We start from the raw sequence: 20,423 nt of genomic DNA, 5'->3' as shown, positions 1-20,423 counted from the left end.
ATATGAAGGAAGGAGCTAATCCACACAGATTCATTTTCTAACTAAATGAAGCCTATTCCTTTAAATCCAAAGGTATTTCCAAATTTTGTAGAACACGCATGATACCTGCATACTTTCTTACCTTCTTATATGGGTACTAATAATGATTTCCCCTTAATGACTCAGATCATTATTACCAGTATTTAGTATTATATGAAATATTGGACCAATAGGTAACCGACAACAGGTAAGTCTTACAGATGAGAAAACTAAAGGAGGTGATTTTCCTCGTTCATTATAGCTTTCAATCTAACACTGCCATATTCAGTATAGTGTAGAGATAAAAACATCTGATCAAATGAGTTGGATTTTTGAATTCCAACTCATTTGTTTTTTCCTTATCTATAGATGCTTATACTCAAATCTTTGCTTCTTTGCTCAGGATTAGATTAGAGGACATCTGAAACTCTTAGTTTAGTGCCTAACAAAGGACACATTCTGGTAATTGTTCCTTTTTCTCTGAGATTAGGGCTTTCTTACCAGTCTCAATCTGAGGAACGCCCTGCCCTATTCCCTCATGAGGGGTTTGTAATCATTTGTGCCCTCAAATTATGTACAAAGCATTTAGCCCCTGGGTTAGTGCCTAAAGGTTCGGGTCTTACAAAATTATAGACTGTTTTGATGAATGGACCTAAAAGACCTCTATTTTGGTGCTTAGAGACCATTTTAAAATTAGGCTCTTTGATGGTTTAAATTGGTAGATAAGTGACCTCTGATTAAGAAAAGTGTTGCATTAGGAAATAAAATTTAAAAATGTAGGGGAAAAAAAGGGACGAGACTATGAAAGTAAATATGGCATGTTTTTCTCTATGGGGAATATAAGTGACTACACTAGAGTTGAAATATTTATCTACGGAAAAGTCTTATTTTGTTCTGAAGAGTTCATCTTCCTTTTCACCCATGGATAGGCAGGATAAATGGTTATCAGCACAGTAAGTCATGTGCTGTCTCTGAAGATCCATGTTGTTTTGACAATTTCATATTATTAAGCCACTTGAAAATGGGAAGGTGAACCCTTCTCAATCATACTTAAAATTGTGGCAAAGGAGATTTTCATCTCTATTTCAGGGAAAAAAAAGGGATGAAATGTTCAAATAATATAGTAACAGGATTATAAGGATCAAGATGAAAAAGTCAAGTATATATCAAGCAATTTCGTATGGTTATAGCAAAGACAATAGGCTTGTGGAAATTAATTTTTAAATTTGGGCAGCTGAAGCTTATACAAAAAGAAATGATTCTCCAGCAGGGCCAGTGAATAGCTTGTAAACCTAAGGTTTATTGCAAAGCCTTGCCCAGTTTGTTCGTACACAATAGCTCTCAAAATAAATGGAACAGACCATCGCTGGTATACCAGAATTTGCCCCTAAAATAGAGTTTTTAAAAAAGCAGTTAAAAATCTATGCAGATGCTTGAAAGGTTCGATTGTAAGTTAAAATTTTATTTTGTCCTAAGTATATTATCCAGAGCTGATTAGTTTGGAAATGAAAGGGTACTGGCAGTCAGGCCTGGGGTCAAGTGCCTGCATGATAAACAACTGAATAAAAAGATCTTTATCAAAGCACAAATGAAGTATTAGAATAGATGTTTTTAAAGCAACCATTAAATGCTAAGTAAACATCTCAAATAAAAACCAAGGCATGCTAGGACTGGTTGCTTAAAGTACATTAGTTCCTTCCTAAATCCCTTCTGAAACCTTCCCATAAAGTTCTTTTTACTTTATGGGGGATTCTGGTAAATACAGTATTTTACTTCCATCTATTACAGCTTTTGGTAGTAATGATAGTGTGGTCCTCTTATATTTAAACCTCACTCCATTGCAGATAATTAGAAAATAAGAGACTGAGGTGTTAGAGACAGTGAACCTGTATTTTAAAGCCACGCCGTTTTAGCAGGGAAAGGCGGAGGGATCTGATTAATTTCAAAAATGTTCACTGACCTCCAGGCGTTGTGTGGGGTTCTCAGGGATTTTAGTTTAACACCATAAGTTCCTGTCCCCAAGGAGCTTATAGACACATCAGGGAGAAACAAGCCCCAGACAAAGCATTATTCAGTATCGTAGGAACTATGAGAGTGGTTGTGGCAAACCCCGTGCTCGGTAGAAAGCTTCAAGATCATTCTAATTCCCAGGTGGGGATATTCTAGTACCAAGAGAATTACAAGCTCTATATGTGAGCAAGGAAGAGATTATACTAACATTTCATTTTAATTCCCAAACACCTCGTCAAGTATTAAAAAACTCATTCTGAAACATAGAGAAGCCAAGGTCACGCAGCAGCTGGAACTGGAACAGCTTCTTCTGAGCTGAAGTTATTGATAGTGGCAGGTCTGTAGGTGTCCAGTGGCTATTTCTCTACCGGTGACGGTTCCTCCTCTTGCCCTTCGGCCGACATCGATGTTGTAATGGTCACCTTCAGCAGGCCATAAATGTCTTTTTTCAATATTTGTAGAGCCTTTAATTCCGTGGCTGTTTCAACATTCCTTTTTTTTTTTTTTAATGTTGTATTGTGTTTTGTTTTTAATTATGGAGAACAGGGCAAAACACCAGTAAAGTAACACATACATTATACCTTAAAGGGCTTGGCTTGCGGTTCCTTTTGAGGCTCTGTCAGCCAGGACATGTTACACTTTGCACTGACAGCTGTGTGAAGAGATTTAACGGCCTCGTGCATTTTAAGTATATTGGCCTTTGTGTGTTTGGATTCCTCGTCTTATGCCCAACAGAATTTATTTACACAGGCATGTACCTACTCCTCTGTGTCTTGTTCATAAGCGGTCCAGTAACTGTGAAGTGTTGGAGGGCCGGCCACTGAGACTTTCTCTTGCTAAGGGGCCCAGTTTCCCATGGTGAGATCTACTTGGCTTTGTAAGATCTCTGGTAGTCGGCAGTCATTTGGAGAGTATACAGATGTCTGCTTCAGGACAATTGGGATGGCTGAGTGAGTAATCCTGGATATAAAAACATTTTTTTTTTTTTTAACCTACCCGCAGCATTGGTTATGGAAGATGATGTTTCAGCTGTGCTCGCCCAAGTCTCCTTTTCTTTTCTCTGGATTGTGGCAGTAATGCTCCAAATTCTTTCCCTGCTTCCACCCTTAATCCCCTTAGCCAGAATTTTACTCAGCAGCCAGAGACAGCATGTAGATCATATCTTTTCCTCTCCTTCATTTCTGTCAGACAAAAAGCCAGTCCTTAGAGTGGACCTTGGGGGCTACATGATCTGATCTTTATTATGTCAGAGTCCATCTGTCTGCCGTCGTCCCTGCGCACTGCGCTCTGGCCAACCTGGCCTGTTGACTTTCCCTCCATACACAGGAAACGCTCCACGCTCGGGCTGTGCGTTGCCCTTGCTCTTACCTAGATATGGTTCTCTCACAACTCCTTTCAGACGTGGTCAAATATCATTTTCCCAATGAGATTATGACCGCCACATTTAAAATTGCAACCTGCTACACTCTCCCCTAATCTTGCTCTCTCTTTCTCATCTCAATTTCTTTTCAAAATGTCGTAATGTACTGTTATTCTGTTCGTTACTTACTCTCCCCCACCCCTGTAGAATATAAACTCCATGAAGGCAGGAGTTTTTTTCATTGATTTTTTTTTTTCATTGATACATCCCTAGCATCTAGAAAAAGGCCTCATACTTAGTGGAAGGTCAATAAACTTTTCTAAATGAGTGAATCCAATTAGGTAGCCACGAATGGTGCATTTTTAATGAGCATGGATGTCTTTCCAGATGGCATATAGCACCTCTGTTGTCAGAAAATGTCAAAGTTGTAGACACAGCCAAGTGAATGACATGAACAATGATGGCTGTTGATTGTGAGAGTTTTAAACTAAATGGTGTAAGTTCTTGTCAGAGGTGTTAATTTAGCAATGTGAGCAGAGTTCACATAAGACATTTGGGACTCATTTACTGTTTTGTTAGGTGTTGTGACAGCACTGTCTCTTTCAAGGTTACCTTGTCTGTCTCTTTGCCAGGGGCCATTTATAAAACATAGTAAAGTCAGAATTCAGTAGAGGAAAAGACATCTGAGCAGGGAACAGAGAAGTAATGGAGTGAGAGAAACTCAGTCATGTGGTTTCCCATTTTGGGAAGTAGCGAAATGGGGCAATTAGATATAGGGCAGCAGTGATGTGACTGACAGAAGTTTTCAATCGGCCTGTCAGATATTGTGGGAGGTCGAGGGGAGGTCAGGCTGTGCCAAAGAATATAGAATAGAATGTGAGTGTAGCCAAGGTCAAAAGGCAGGGAAGAGCCTCTGGGAGACACCAGTGCCCGATTCCAAGTTGCTGAGAAGAGACAACATGCACACCAAGTTCAAGGGGGTACAGTGTTTACTTACAGCAAGAGGAGAGAGAGTGCACAAGATCCAGGCCCTCACAATGTGTCTGTCCCCAGTGGCCGGTGCGTCTGATCCACAGTGGACATGGGCAGTGTGACTGTATGCACCCCACTTTGTGCTGCAGTGGAAGGACCCCGAGCCTTCCCCCTGGAGTCTGAAATACAGAAAGTGGGGGCATGCCTGAGGGCCATTGATATGCAGGTGCTTAAACAGAACAGGAATATACATCAAACTTGGAGCAGGAAAAGATATCCCATCACAAGGCAATAAACCCAGCACTGGCTGTGAGGGCTCTTTATCTCTCAGAAAGGGAATGTTCCGGGTGTAACAGGGGTGAACGGCTGGGACAGACTGCACCTGATGACCTTTTTCAACATCTTGGGAAGATGCTGAGTTTTAGATTCAACTTGGGAGCTTGTAGCACTAGGATGACAGTGATAGCAAAGATCCTCCCAAACAAGAAGTAGGGAAAGCTGTTGTAACAGGGGCTGTGAGTAGGAAATGGGATTAGATTCTCTACCCAGCCTCTGCTGGCAACCCTAACAGAAGCCAGAGGACATCAGAGGGCATGTTGCTGGTGAAGAATATTGGGAGAGGACAAGAGATTGTTGACACATTGGAGTGGTAGGGAAACAAGGCTCTGACCCATTAATTCAGAAATGAATGTTTTAAATGTCCCAAGATGTTAAATTCAAGGTCCTAAAAACATAAAACCAAACTTATGTTGAGGCAAAGTTTACTCATAACAGATCTATATCTGATCTGTATATCATCATCTTAAAAGTGTCTTGGCTAATTTATAAGAACTTTTTGCCCGCTGATTGGTTGTCATGGAAACCTACCTTGAAACCTACTATCTTAATCTATACTTGGCGTGAAGTGTATGTAATTGGCGGCGTAAAGTCTTTTGTTAGACAGAAAAACATCAAGAGTCTTGGTGCTTCTCAATTCAGGGTCAAACATATTCATTTATAAAACAAGCAAGTGTAAACGTATTTCTTCCTCAGAGTACTCAAGCCTGCCACGCCAGTGCTTGATAATCACTGTTGGGCCCTACAAGTCATCCAAGGAAGAGAAAAGAAGCCAGAGGCAGATGTTCTGAGGACATGGTGACATGTGTATCCACAGTTCTTGATGCTAGACTCTCCCACAGATTCTCTGTGGTTTGTGCAAAACAGGAAGGCTGGCACTTTTATTCATTGGACACTGAGCCTGTGATGAATTCCCCAGTTCTTATTATGCAAAGAAGGGATATAAAGCCATTTCCCTGAAATCGGGGAAATTCTGGCATTGACTGTAGCCATTATAATTGTGAATGGATTTAGTGGACAAATAGTGTCTGTTCTTAGTCCATTCAAGCTGCCATAACAAAATACCATACATAGACTGGGTGGCTTAAACATAGAAATTTGTTGTCTAAAAGTTCTGGAGGCTAGAAGTCCAAGATTGAGGTTCTGAGCCATTTGGTGTTCTGGTGGTGCTCTCTTCCTGGCTTGCAGAAGTCCATTTTCTTCTTACATGGTCTTTCCTCTGAGCACAGAGGAGGGAGAGTGAGCCCTCTGGTGTCTCTTCTGATAAGGATACTAATCCTGTTCCATCAGGGCTCCATCCTATGACCCCATTAAACCTTAGTGACCTGTTAAAGGCTCTAGTTCAAATATACATTGGGGGTTAGGGCTTCCACATATGAATGTTTGAGGGGACACAATTTAGTCCCTGGCAGGTCTCAAGAAAATTTTTAATACCTGTTATCCCTTTGATCTAAATACAACAGTTGTGTCTTTTTAAACAAGGGCCAATTTAATAAAATAAAGAATAGAGCAGACATGTCATCTTAAATATTTAGAATGACATGTCTGTAAACCAAAAGTTTTGAGAATTGCTGAACAATATCATCCTAAGTGGAGGGAAAGTTGTCATTTGCTCCTGGCCTATATCTAAAGCTGTTTTCTAATTATCTCCCTGACCACCCTCTGCACCAGCCACACCACCAGCAAGCACTACCACCAAGACTTCATCCTGGATCTTCTGAGAATCCTTTGGTCCACTTGAGAAAAATAAAAGAAGTATGTATAGATGTTACCTTAGATTAAGAATTAATGCATAAACTACAAGACCTATAGTATCTTCTGTAATAGTTACGCATTTATAATAGTTTTAAATTTTTCATTACATTTTGAGTGCAAACTAAATAACATTTAAAAATATATCTCAAGAATAAAAAAAACAATATAAAGAACACCATTGTACCTACTGCCTAGCTTAAGAAAAAGGGCATTACCAGTGTCTAAACCCAACCCATTCCTCTCCCTCGCCCACGGAAGGGCTGATACTTGATGTTTATCATTTCCTTGGTCTTCTTTGTAGTGGTCAGTACATTGACTGTAATCCTAACAGTGCTGTTTTGTTTTGCATGTTGATGCGGGGAAGGGATAGTGAGTTTCATTTTCCTTTATTCTTAACATTGTGTCGGGATGGGATAGAGCAGGCCCCATACTAGCTTTGTCTACATAGGGAAGCCCCAGGCTATATATCATTCCCTGTGCCCCACAAGACCATTAAAACTGGAGCGCTCATTCCGTAGGCCCTGTAAATGCCTCTCTGATGACAGCTGGCTACAGGGCGCTGCTTACCCGTGGGGTTCTCTTCCACTTTTACTTGGTTTTCAGCTTCTTATTGTTCCTTACTGGTTTACGAGTTCATCATTGCAGGTCACAATATTTTATTTTCCTATTTTATGTACTTTTTTTTTTAAATTAAACTTTATTGCAGTGACAATAGTTAGTAAAGCTACATGTGTTTCAGGTGTACAATTCTGTAATACATCATCTACATATCACATTGTGTGTTCATCATCCAGAGTAAGTTCTCCTTCCATCACCATATATTTGACCCCTTTATCCTCATCTATTTTTAGCTCTTCTCATCTGAATGCTCTTTTGGGGACCTTGGCTATACTTCTAGAAATGGAAGACAGTATCCTAGTTGCTAGTTTTAAAACATTCACATCATTCTTCTGTGCTTTCTTTTCATATGTGCAAAGCTTTATGTTCCTGGAAGAAACTCATTTTGATTGGGTGCCAATTGCATTTTTTTTTTTTTTTACTTAAATTTTTTGGACCGCTCTCTCTCTCTCTCTCTCTCTCTCTCTCTCTCTCTCTCTCTTTAATTGGGGAACTGTGTTTTTTCAGGACCTATCAGCTCCAAGTCATTTTCAATCTAGTTGTGGAGGGCGCAGCTCACTGACGCATGAGGGAATTGAACCGGCGATCTTAGTATTATGAGCATTGTCCTCTAACCAACTGAGCCAACCGGCTACCCTGGACCTCTCTCTTTTTAAATGAGTGCATATTATTAATTTGACAAAATGTATGTAAACATCTGATAACATTATTTGATTGTCGAAGATGATTCTTCTCAATGGGATGCACCTGGACAGGAAGTAATATAAATATATTTAAGAATTAAATTATAATTTTGTTTACAGTATATTTACATGTGTATATGTATTTTCTACTAGGCTAATAATAAAGATTCCAGCCAGAATATCTTGAGGCTGTTTAAAGGACACATTTATAGTGGCGTGGAAACTTTGGGGAAGGAGCTCTTTATGTACTTTGGGCCAAAAGCTTTACGGTAAGATAAACCTATATATACAATACATCCTCTGTGTTTAAAGATGGGTAGAAGGCTTTTTCTGCAGTTTGCTGGGTGTCACATTTAATCATGTAGAAAGTACTCCATTTTTAAGAGAGCTCTAACATAAGAGGTTGAGATTCTATTGTGGAAAGCAGTAAGCAGTAGAAGAATAAATTGTGATGTCATCGTTACTCGGAGGGCCAGTCAATTTATTTCTTTGAAAAATATATATGATAGGCTCACAGGGCTTCTCAAAAGATATTAGAGCAACACAGCCCTGCTTTGCTCTTCTCCAAACTCCCTACACAGCTATTCTCCCCTTTTATTTTCCTCAGATGTTTATTGCATTAGAAACATCAGTTTCTTTATATTCATGACATTTATATCATGAATCATTCATCCTACCATGATTTAAATCATTCATCCTACCATGATTTAAATGTATGTCTAGATTTTTATATTTTTCTATCTTCTTTCTCTGAAGCTTTGAACGGAATTTGGAAACTTATTTATAGAATCCAAAAACTTTCCACAGAAGTAACAGGTTCTCCACTGTTTCACATTGCTTATGGGAATTCACTGCTAATATGTTGGCAGAGAAGGTCACTCAATCTACTTCCTTGGTTGACTTAATGATGAAAATGTCAAAATGTACGTAATTGCCAGAGTATGATCACCTATTTAATTTTTGCAGGAAAATGAAAAAGGCCTATGGGTTAATATGTTTATCAAATCTCAGTTTATCAAACTTCTCTGAGTTTAACCTAAGCTATTGCAAGCTGTAAAGATTGGCACTGCTTCCTTGAATCTTTTTAATGGTTCTTTAACATATTGAACAGTTTTATCTTCTTAAAAGTCCTGTGACTGGAAGCCATGCTTCTAACTAAAGGTAAATAATGGTCACAAAGAGATAATCTGTGACTGTATTATGGGATAATCTGAGATGATATGATTGTTACTTATTGCATCTTAATCTATTGCAAGGTTAGAGGACTTCTGAGCTTATGTTATTGCTTTCCTTGGAGGTGTTCTCTCTTCATCATCAGCAGCTACTGTCCTTGGAAACCACTGTCACTTCATGGCTGTAGTTGATAATATCAGCTTACGAGGTCAAACAATTAAGTTTGCAAACTCATTCTAGAAAAAGTGCTACATATCTCATTGCTGAATATCACTATGGTCACCTTCAAAGCACTCCCCTTGGGAAGCTATGCACTGATGCCAGTGCCTAGTTCACCCTTCAAAGCAATTTTGGAACTCTTTTTCTGGAATGGCCATCAGAGCTGTAGTCATATTACCCTTGATGTCCTGAATGTCATCAAAATGTTTTCCTTTCAATATTTCCTTTATCTTTGGGTAAAGAAAGAAGTCATTGGTGGCCAGATCAGGTGAGTAGGGAGGATGTTCCAATACAGTTATTTGTTTACTGACTAAAAACTCCCTCACAGACAGTGCCGTGTGAGCTGGTGCGTTGTTGTGAGGCAAGAGCCATGAATTGTTGGTGAAAAGTTCAGGCCGTTTTCTTTTAATTTTTTCATGTAGCTTTTTCAGCACTTCCAAATAGTAAACTTGGTTAACTGCTTGTCCGATTGGTACAAATTCATACTGAATAATCCCTCTGATATCAAAAAAGTTTAGCAACATTGTCGCAACAAACTCACAGATTTAATTGTCAGATCTCGTATGCCTCTGGTTCACGCAGTTGTGATCTACGGCAGGTTGCATTATTGTAGTAGATTGATGTGATTGAAAAAAAATCTTTGCTCTGAACAGAGTGGGACACAATGGTCTCTGTGTAAGAATAGTTGAAAACATTGATATCTTATTGATTCTCTGGTATCAGGTACAGATTTATTTCTGTAGGATGAGAGGCAGGTTTTCATTAAGTGTTCCCAGCAAGATTGATAAAGGGGAATCATTTCTCAGTGCAGGGCTGTCAGGAAGTGAAGTTCTAAACAAGGGCAATTGCCTCTTCAAACTAAGCGAACTAGTGTCTTCCCCAGAGAGCGCATATCTCAGTTTATGGATGGGGAGTAGTGCAGTGGTTGCTTCCTTTCCATTTCCTATAGCCTTAATGACTATTTGATAAAACAATTCAAGGTCAATGGGAGATCAGCTGTTTGAATATCAGCTGAGCAACCTAAAATCAACTGTAGCCCCTTTCACAATGTAACATAAGTTAAAAAAAAAAAAAAATGCACTCCCAACCTCTGCTTCTTAGGAGAATGGATGACTCTGTCAAAGAAATGTGATTGTTGTGTGAGGCTGCAGGTCTGTGAGCATGAGATAGAAATGTGGTCTTCGCTTTTGACTTGTGTTTTCTACCCACGAGGCTGGCCTGCAATTTAGAAAGCACAGAACAGGAAACGTGCTTAATGATCACTTATAGTTTTCCCTTAAGACGAAGCTTTTCGCAATTAAAATTGCCCATGGCTTTGAGTGCTTCTTACAGGGCTGGCCATGAATCTTCCTGGGGTTCATTTCTTATGAAAGGAGAATACAGGCATAGCCCTCTGTAACAGACTCTGCCGCCTAAAAATTCACACTGCAGAACGACACCAATGAGAGAGTGATTATTTCTATTATTAAAAGATGTTTCATAGTACTAAAGTGATCACTAGTGCCATAGAATGCTGCGAATTATTTGATAGACATTTATTTTAGGAGCGCAGTTGTGGTGTTATGTGTGATTAATACCTATATTACTTCTGAGCACTTTACAGAAGCTCTTCATCTATAACAAAACAAAAACCATTTCTAATTTTTTTTTGCTATATACATAATAAATACTCATCAGAGCAAACTGAGAAATAAAGAACAAGAATTAATTTATACAATCCTACTACCAAATCTCTATGAATTGTGGGTGCGTATATTGTGAGTGCTATGTGTGCATTCGTCTGCAGGTCTGTTCATCCAGACACACCTACCCTACAAGCTGCCATTTTCAATCAAATGAACACAGCTGTTACATCTTGGACTAATTTTTAAAAGATATATATTTTTTAATGAATTTCTCTTTCTGAAACACTTTGCCGTTTCCAGTTTGTGATTTATGTGACTCTGATTGTTTGCGATTATCATACATCCTCAGAAACTATATCTGAAATATTTTAGAGGCTTTGCCATTTTAGAGAAGCTTTATACATTATCGATTTTGTAATTTATTGCAGTTTCAGTGATATAATCCTCTAAACAGATATGCAAGAGATAATGCAACAGTTCTTTTTAATTTGCTCAGAAGTCTTTATGGAATCCATCAGATTCTACTTACAAGAAGGTTTACAGTTTAGACATAGTTTTTGTAATCTGTCACATAACAATGTTAGACAAAAATTAAGTGTGATAAAGATTCTAAACTAAATTTCTGTACCTCAGAGTAGTAAATACCTACTGGTTGTCTGCCCGGCATGCCCACTTGTCTTTTGGGGACATCATTCCTTCAGGACACTTTTTTTCCAGCCACAATAACCACAGAGTTCAAGTTGAATTTAATCTCATCCTACTATCTTTCTCTCTCCTACACAGTCCATTGGGTCAGGCTGAGCTCTTCTGTGAGCCTTTCTGATCGGGAGCTGAGGAGGGTTGTTAGGCTCAGTGATGTAGGGAAGTTGGGGTGGTGAGGCCTGGGAGCCGGCAGACGGCCATGTCACTGGGCTTGTCAGGAAAGACAGTGTGAGGTGCTAGAAAGTCAAAGCAGCCTGCACACAGCAGAGAGAAAAACCCAGAGGCGTTCTAGTCGCTTTTTCCATCTATTCCTGAGTTCCAGCTGCATTCCTGCCTGTCTTTAGATTCCTCAACACTTCCTATGATTCTGTAAGTTACTAAATATTCCTTAATGCCTAAGCCTTTTTCAGTTGGGTCTCTGTCACTTGCAACTGAAGAAAGCTAACCATTATTAAAAAAGTAAACTTCCAGTTATAAAATAAATAAGTCATGGGGTATACAGCATGGTGAGTGTAATTAATAAATCTGTATTGCTTATTTGAAAGTTGGTAAGAGAGTAGATCTTAAAAGTTTTCATCACAAGAAAAAAAATTTTTGGTAACTGGAAGGTGATGGATGTGAATTAGACTTATTGTGCTGATCATTTCATAATGTATACAAATATCAAATTATTATGTTGTACGCCTGAAACTAATATAATGTTATATGTCAGTTATACCTCAACTTTAAATAAATAAATCTGACCGTGAAAGTAATCTACAGGCAGTAAATTAAACATTTTTATTTTTTGAAATAATAACTTGTATTTTCTGTTTCAATTACCATATGCTTTCATGTGTAACTGGAGAAAATATGAAAATCTTTACCTCATTTATTAATTTGCCTTCTGCACCTGACAGCCTACAGAATCACTCGTTCTGCCGCTTTCCGTTTCTTTTCATAATACACATCATTTTATTGCAATTTTTCTTTACAAGTACTATATAAACAAATTGTAAAACATTAAGATAGTCCCAAAACATCTAAAGGAAAAAGTAAGTACCACCCATAATTGCTACACTAAAAAAAGCACTTTTAATAGTTTTTGTAAATATCATAGATAAAATATAAATTGTTTATATACCATACATTCATACATATGTTTATATTACACGTACATGGATTATATGATATTGTATATTATACTTATATAAATGGGAATTTTAATTTATATTTGGCTTTTTATATAATATGCATATTGTATTGATCAATGTCAAAATATATACTACTATATTTAATGTATGCAGGGTTTGCTAATATATGGGTCTATCATCATTTTTTTAATCATCCACTACTGATTAGCATTTTTCCGTATTATTCACTCTAATAAATAACTGCAGATTACATCCTTGGGCACTTTTTTTTTTTTTTTTTTTACTGTTTTGATGTTTTCTTAGTATAAATTCCTAGATGTTGATTTGCTAGGTCTTGGTTACTGTTGCTTTTTTAAATCTGTTTTGAAGGCCTATAGAAATCTGTCATGAATGGAAAGCAAAGGCATCTGAACTGTTTTCACAATAGAGAATGACCCGTCCATCGATTTGGCTCTGACCATGTAGTATTTATTCATACCTCTATGAAAGGTTATAAAAGCCCAGAAACACATTAACATAAAATCCATGTGCAGCAATATAATACTTATGGAAGGTTGAAGACTTTATCACAGCAGACTCACCTGGCATGGTTTTCTCAATTAATAATTTTAATTTTAATTTTTAAATTGATTTTAAGTTACCTGCCTCAGAGTTCCAACATCTGGGACATCTATGGGTCTGGCTCTGTTGACTGCTTTATCTCTTGACATTTTTTTTTTTTAATCATTGTCCTATTTGTGTGTGTGTCATAATGTTTTTGAATTCCATATATCACATTTACAAGAATAATAGAGACCAAGGTAAATAGTACTTAAGCCTAGAAATAGTAATACCTCTTCTATAAGGTCATTAGTGTGTGCAGTTGAGTGAGTCTAGTAAGTAGTTGAGTTTGGTTTGGGATTTGTTGTGTTGAGTTACCTTTGATACATCAGTGGCATCAAAAACTCCAACTGCTACTGCTGCTTTATGGCTTGAGTGTGGCCTGGTGTGGCTGGGGGTGGTTTCCCTGTGTTTCTGCTCCGCTCAGCTTTCAGCAGGCCCTGCACATTCATGTCATAAGGGAGTCTTTCCACACTCTTGTCACCGCCACTCCCTACAGTGGTAGACTGCTATTGTCTATTACTCAGTGAGAGGTTCATGATGGGGAAAATGGAGTTTCCTGACTCTCCTAGAGCAGCCTGACTCTCAGGCAGGCCCTGTGCACGTGGACTTCAGGTGGCAGTTTTCTCAGGGCGACTGTCCCTCTTCACCCCTAGGCAGCCAAATTCTTCCTTCTATATGTGGGGAGTCTCAGGTCAGAGAGTTTCCTTCGTGTCTCCCAGTGGGAACAGACATCTCCTCGTATCATTGCAGGACTCTGTGCCAAAGCTGATTCCTTGCTTCATCCCTGGGGACAGATGGCTTTTGCTTCTGCTTGTCCTCAGCAGCAGTGCACTTAGCTTGGAACTGGTGGCAAAGGGTTTCCTGCCCTTCCCAGTGGCAGATGCTGCTTATGCTGGTTGCTTGTGCAAGACCTACTGTATGGGAAGGAGGTTTCCTGTTACTCCTTCAGGGACAGATGACTTTTTGTTTGTACCTCTCCCTCCTCTACAGCAGCTTAAGACTTTCTAAGACTTTTGCTTCACATGAGAGAAGTATTTGAGAAGTAGACAGTTTCATGCTGACCGGTGCCATGCCACCAAGGGTGGCTCTTTCAGGTCCCCTGCTGTGACGCACGTCTTTCTGGAGTACAACTAAATGTGGACACCCAGGGAAAAGTGCATACTCTCCTTGTTTAGGGGCGCCAAGAATTCTAAACTGTCATACCAGCCAACATACCAGTTAAAAGTTTATTGAACGTTTTAGCTGTTTTCTTCCTATCCTTTTTTATGGTAGCTGTCTCCTCTTCCTGTACTCTGCCACACATGTCACAATTTGTGTGTCTGTCTTTCCATGGCGGACTTGTCACTCATTGGAATTTAGCTCACCTGGCTGCCTGCAATTTCATGTCTCTGATGGGCTCAAGAAAATTTGTGATTTTTAGAAGTAATGTGAATTCTCCTTGTTAGGGTGGGAGCTATATTCACCATTAGCTTCTATATCCTAAGTACAAGCAGAACTCCCTTTTTCCTTTTTAACTTAACGTCGTATCTTTTTATAGCTCTGTCTTTGAATTCCTAGCATAAGTGTCGCACTCATTACATTCAACTCTTTTACACTCTTTATTGTCCCTAGGACACTTTTGACTGCTTGATAATTTTTTTTAAGCAATTGCCTTATGGGTAGTTGTCATTAATATGAACCTGTGACAATACCATTGTTCATGCTGTTTGTGCCTGCTTAAGGATGTTCAGATTATTCTGATAGCAGGAGCCTGGAAGAATGTGACTGATGTTTCAAGTAGTATCAGCTCTTATTTGCTGATTTGGTTTAGGAAGTTATTTCCAACTATAGGGAATTTCTTAATATCACTTCAATTTTTAATTTGGACATAATTTTTATATTAGATCTTAGGTTGCAAGTGACAGAAGCTCAACTCAAAGAAGTTCAATAATTATTATAAGAATGTGGGGTGTGTTATGATCCCTGAAAACGATGCGGTCAGTTTGCAGGAAGAAATGGAAGCAAAGACTAAACACCATGCGGACTCTGCATTTCTTGACTCTGTTCCTCACTGAAATCTGCCATGGTCTTCCTCTGTGCAGATAAGCCTCTCATGGCTTCTCTGGTGTTCATGTCAGGAAACATTTCCATAGACAGCTCCCATATTAACTCTCCCCAAACTAACAACAGACAGATTTCTCTGTATCCAAAATCCATAAATTCATCAAGAGAACTCGAATGAATCCAGCTTGGATACTGATGGGTCCAGTGTGATCAGGTGTCCATTCCTGAATCACCTGTGTCTGAGGAAGGGACAGAGACCACTCTAGGCTGGGCTTAATGCCTGCCATTGGCAGGCAGAGTTGTATATGCAGAATGAATTATCTCAATAGCCAATTGCATTGGAGGGTGTGCAGGGAGCTTGAGAGCATTGAGAGAGAAACAAGGATTGAATTAAAATTTTCCTAAACTAAGTTATTATAATGAGGAATCTTGAAAAGCAAATCTAACTCTTGAATGTAAATGTAATATGAGCCTATAAAAGGTCAGTATGGCAATTGTTACAACAGTACAGGTGTTTACTATGCCTGAAAAATGTTCATGATATTGACAGATCTGTCTGAGTTTACATTAACGGATACTTAACAATAAACACAGAAAGTTTGTTGGTTTATTGGGGCTCTGTTATCATAGCATGTAGTTATTTAATAAAAATAAAGTAAAAAAGTAGTTATTTTATGTGCATTTTCGCCTACATTGGATAGATTTATTTATAAGACCAAAAAAGGCATACTTATTGATTCAGGATTCTTACTGGGGCTACTCCTGCATTTGAATTGGGTCTTAACCTCTGATATTTTTTATGTGGATGCAGTTTCATTATAGGAAGTGATTTAGAAGCCACTTTATGAGCCATGCAGCTGAAAAGATTTTAGATATGATGGCTTCTGGGCATGACAGTTGTACACCTTTCACTGGGTTTGAACCTCCATAAACTAAATTATGGAGTACTTACAGGCACACATTTTTCCTGTCAAGAACTATGAGCATGTAAAATGCACTTATGATTGATAGTAGGGCACACAGAGTTTAAAACCCACATTTTTAAAGTTAGACTGGTTAACCTTGTACAATACTGTAACATAGTGCTTTGGAATTAGAAGCACAGAGAAGTAACATTTGCTGCCAAAAGAGCCATATTTATTAACTCAACGAAGCTATAAGGAGAAGGATTTGAAAGGCAGAACACAGTATTTCATCTTGAGAATCATTTTTGATCTTCATCATCAGAGATCTCACAGAACCACTTTCTTGCCTTTTTTTTTTTTTTACTGGACATGCTAATCAATCCTATAAAAACTGAAAGGTTATGAATTTTTCATCATTGCATTGTGGCTTTCATGTTAACCGTAAATATTTATAAATCCCCTCTTCCCAATACAGATAAAGGTAGAAGAAAACTAAAAGTATTGAAGACAATATCATTTTGACTTGTTGTCTTTTTTTTTGTTTTTGTTTTTTGATATAGAAGATTTTGCAAAACATCATTTCACTGCATATACCGAAGCAAGGGGGAATAAAAGAGTAAATGTTTTAAACTGTAGATATCATTTTGGACTGGGTAAACATTTCCAACCCATTGTGGCTAGAAATAAGGACTTTAAATGTTAGTGACTTTGTAAAATTTATAAAAACACAAACTACAGGCAATTTAAATTTAACCTCATCATATCCCAAGCCTTTGAATCTGAGAAAAAGCCAAGAGACACTACTGTTCTGTGAATAAAAGCTATTTCATCTGACAAGAAAAGAACAGGGGTATGTTTTCTTGGGCTTATTTTGGGGGCCTTATTATTTCTCTGAGAATTTATTTGTGGGTTGAAAAACTGATTGTCATGTCTTCTAGTTTTATAAAGATACAAAGCCATAATAGAAATAATAATAATAATAATAATAATAATAATAATAATAATAATAATATTAGCTACCATTGTTTGCCCTTTAAAAGTGTCTATCCTGACTAACATTGGCTTATAATCCAAAAAGTGAAGTGAAGAAACAAAAATTTGATACATGATATACTACTTTCTGCCACTCAAAAACATATTTGATTTTGTTACAGGATTCATTTTGGAATGAAAGGGTCCATCATGGTTAATCCATCTGAGCATACAAATAAAAATGGAGTTTCTCCTGTGTTGGAAGTGCAGCTCACCAAAGATTTGATTTGTTTCTTTGATTCATCAGTAGAACTCAGGTAAACAATGAAATAAGATAATAAAATAAAATAAAAAGTCCTTCAGCTATAAAACTCTAAGAGTTGGATCTGCATTTGGGTTTGGATGTCACATGGAAATCAATAAATGAAATTTTTTAAAACATGGTTTATAATTGATAAAGCCTATTTTAAAAGAGACTTCAAATAATATAGTTTGTTCGGGTCTTCTTTGTTTGGCTATATAACTCTTATACCCTGATTAGCATGAAGTGTTTATCGTTTCTATCAAAACTCATTGTAAATGACCCTTGGGAAGTTGTAACCAGACTTACGATTTATGTGTTTTATATTCCTTTCTGTAGAAACTCAACAGAAAGCCAACAGAGAATAAGAATGATGGAAGAATTAGATGTCTGTTCACCTAAATTTAGTTTCTCACGTGCGGAAAGGGAAGTGAAAAGGCAGACAAGGCGGATGCTCTGTGATGTGTTAATGGATCAAAGAGTGTTGCCCGGGGTAGGCAACATTATCAAAAACGAAGCTCTTTTTGACAGTGGTCTCCACCCAGCGGTTAAAGTAAGTTATATGTATTTTTCAAATGACTATTTTTAAATACTGTTAAGGGGCCAACATGGAACACTTAAAGCTGTATTGTAGTAACACATTCCCCCAAAAAGTCCTCAGGGGTCTTTCCTTATGCCAGCTTCTCAATGAGGCCAAGCCTGACCAAACTTTTTAAAACTGTGTGCACCCCCTTCATACTCCCAATCGTCCATAACTTGCTTTGCTGTCTATTTTCTCCTACCACTGATCACTTTCAAATATCATCTAATCTTGTTATATTTATTGTATAAAATCTGTCTCCTCTGCTAGAATGCAATCTCTTAAGAGGTAGGTGTCTTGTTTTGTTCATTGAAGATTCAAACAACTAGCATACAGTGTCTGGCACATGGCAGCATTAAATAAATATTTGTTGAATGTGTGAATGAACTAAGCTCAACTTTCTTTTTGTATCTGGCACATTAAATTCACACTCAACACACACTCATATGATTCCTGTTTATAGCTTTCAGGACATTAGGAAATGCAGTTTCACTGGAATGATTAGAATGGAAGTCAGGTAGCAGGGATTAAGGAATAAGGAATTAATGAGGAACTGGAAACAAATTTTGAAGTACTCATTAGAGTAGCTTAGATTGGCATGAGTGGAAAATACTAGACTTCTAGAGGAAGATGTCAGGTCAAGGACTGGGTTTTGTTGTTTTTTTCTTGTTCTTCAACTGAAGAGACATGAACTTTTATGTTGACAAAAAAAAAATACTGGTAGAGAGAAAAAGGTAAAATTGTAGAAAAGAGAGTGGTGATTAACAGGACAAAGTTGTGAGAAGGTCAAAGAAGTTAAAATTTAAACCAGGTAGACAAATACATATATTTTAGTTTCCAGGAAAGAAATCTACATTAGGGCTTTTATCTAGACCCAAATAGTATCTATTAACTAAGTCAATTTTACATGAGTCCAAAGTTACCTTTTTATTTTGTGTAATTATTCCTAGATAGTGTTTGTAAAATCCAAATCAGTAGGAAATAAGTTTTAAAAGGAATAGTTAATGATAGTTCTAGATCAGGTTCTGCTTTTTGACACTTTGGAACAAGTTAATCCAATTTCTATAATGTGGGAATAATGAAACAGAATTTTAACAATAAGCTTTTAAAAATCACCTAGACATCTATGGAAAATATTTTCAAAAAAGAAAAAGAACCCAGAGAATTGTTACCTAGAGTGTCATTATTATCTATGATAAACTGATAATTTACTTTTTATCTGTACATTCAGCCATCTATTCATCTAGTAAAAGACCCTTTGCCCATAATGTCTCAGGGTTTAAAAAATTAATGACATTTCTGAAGCTTAGTTATTAGCCCCCTAAAAACACATGCACAATTATTCAAAAAGTAGTTTAACATTTCAAGATGTGATTGAATATAATATATAAGATATAGTAAGAAATAAATGAGTTTTAGAAATACGTATGTTTTAAATTTTAAATAATTGAAAAATATCTAATAATACTTTTAGAATGATTCTGTTGATTAGATGACTTTAGATTTTATAGTCATTGATAAATTAGTTTCCATTTATATAGACATAGATATATTTATATATATACCACAAGTGTAAGTCATCAAACAGAATTTCTTCTGAAATTACTATTGAAACCACGTGTGTCAAATGATCACTAATTCTGCAAGGGTAACACTTAAATTTATGCCAGGCTGTGACACAAAATAATATTCTTCAGTAAATTCTGTTTAAGAGTTCTTCCATGTGCTAACAAGTACTTTGATATTAATGCATGTATTTTATATCTTTTTAAAGCTTGGTAATGACCTTGGTCATCTATTCCTGTGCCTGCCTATTATTCCCTCCTTTTCTTCTTCTTTTTTTTTTTTTTTTTTTTTTTTTTTTACAAAGCAAGATTTTTCAAGGTGGCTGACGGTGCCAGATTTTGAAGATATCTGATACAGGAGAGATATTCAATAAATATTTGAATTCAGAATTAAAATTTATAAATAAGAATTTTTTATCTGTAGTACTATCACTTAAAAATAAAACCACTGTTAATGACACTAAATAGATATATGATAAATAGTGTTCCAGAATATATGCATATATTTTAAATCTATTTACAGTTCTATTAGAACTGGCAAGTGGTATTCTTTTTCTGCAGTAATGAACGAATTATGAAACTATCCTCAGTTGTTTTTCTGTTTTAAGGTTTGTCAGTTAACAGATGAACAGACCCATCACCTCGTGAAAATGATACGTGATTTCAGCATTCTTTTTTACAGAGTAAGAAAAAATTTTCAATTATGTAAAATTTCAATTCTTTCTCTTTTGATTATACCGAAAATGTTAAAGCTGCTTATAGCCATCTAGTGGTAAGAGTATAGAGGTACGATAAGGGAGAGTGATATGTTATGGGCCTAATTAAAATCTTAAAGTGTTAGGTCATAGGT

At 37.1% G+C, this 20,423-nt stretch overlaps 1 protein-coding gene across 1 annotated transcript in view; it reads left to right on the top strand.

Annotated features, from left to right (window-relative positions):
* NEIL3 (nei like DNA glycosylase 3) overlaps nucleotides 1-20,423 on the top strand; it is a 44,018-nt gene that overhangs the window by 4,303 nt on the left and 19,292 nt on the right. Inside the window, exons 2-5 of the mRNA XM_033104796.1 lie at nucleotides 7,906-8,021; nucleotides 17,310-17,444; nucleotides 17,768-17,981; nucleotides 20,182-20,256. Coding sequence (XP_032960687.1) covers nucleotides 7,906-8,021; nucleotides 17,310-17,444; nucleotides 17,768-17,981; nucleotides 20,182-20,256 — 540 coding nt within the window. The remainder of the gene's footprint in view (nucleotides 1-7,905; nucleotides 8,022-17,309; nucleotides 17,445-17,767; nucleotides 17,982-20,181; nucleotides 20,257-20,423) is intronic.

Source organism: Rhinolophus ferrumequinum, chromosome 4, assembly GCF_004115265.2.
Source record: "Rhinolophus ferrumequinum isolate MPI-CBG mRhiFer1 chromosome 4, mRhiFer1_v1.p, whole genome shotgun sequence".
Classification (NCBI taxonomy): domain Eukaryota; kingdom Metazoa; phylum Chordata; class Mammalia; order Chiroptera; family Rhinolophidae; genus Rhinolophus; species Rhinolophus ferrumequinum.
Note: the sequence above shows the minus strand (reverse complement) of the source record. Positions and strands in the feature narration are given on the sequence as shown.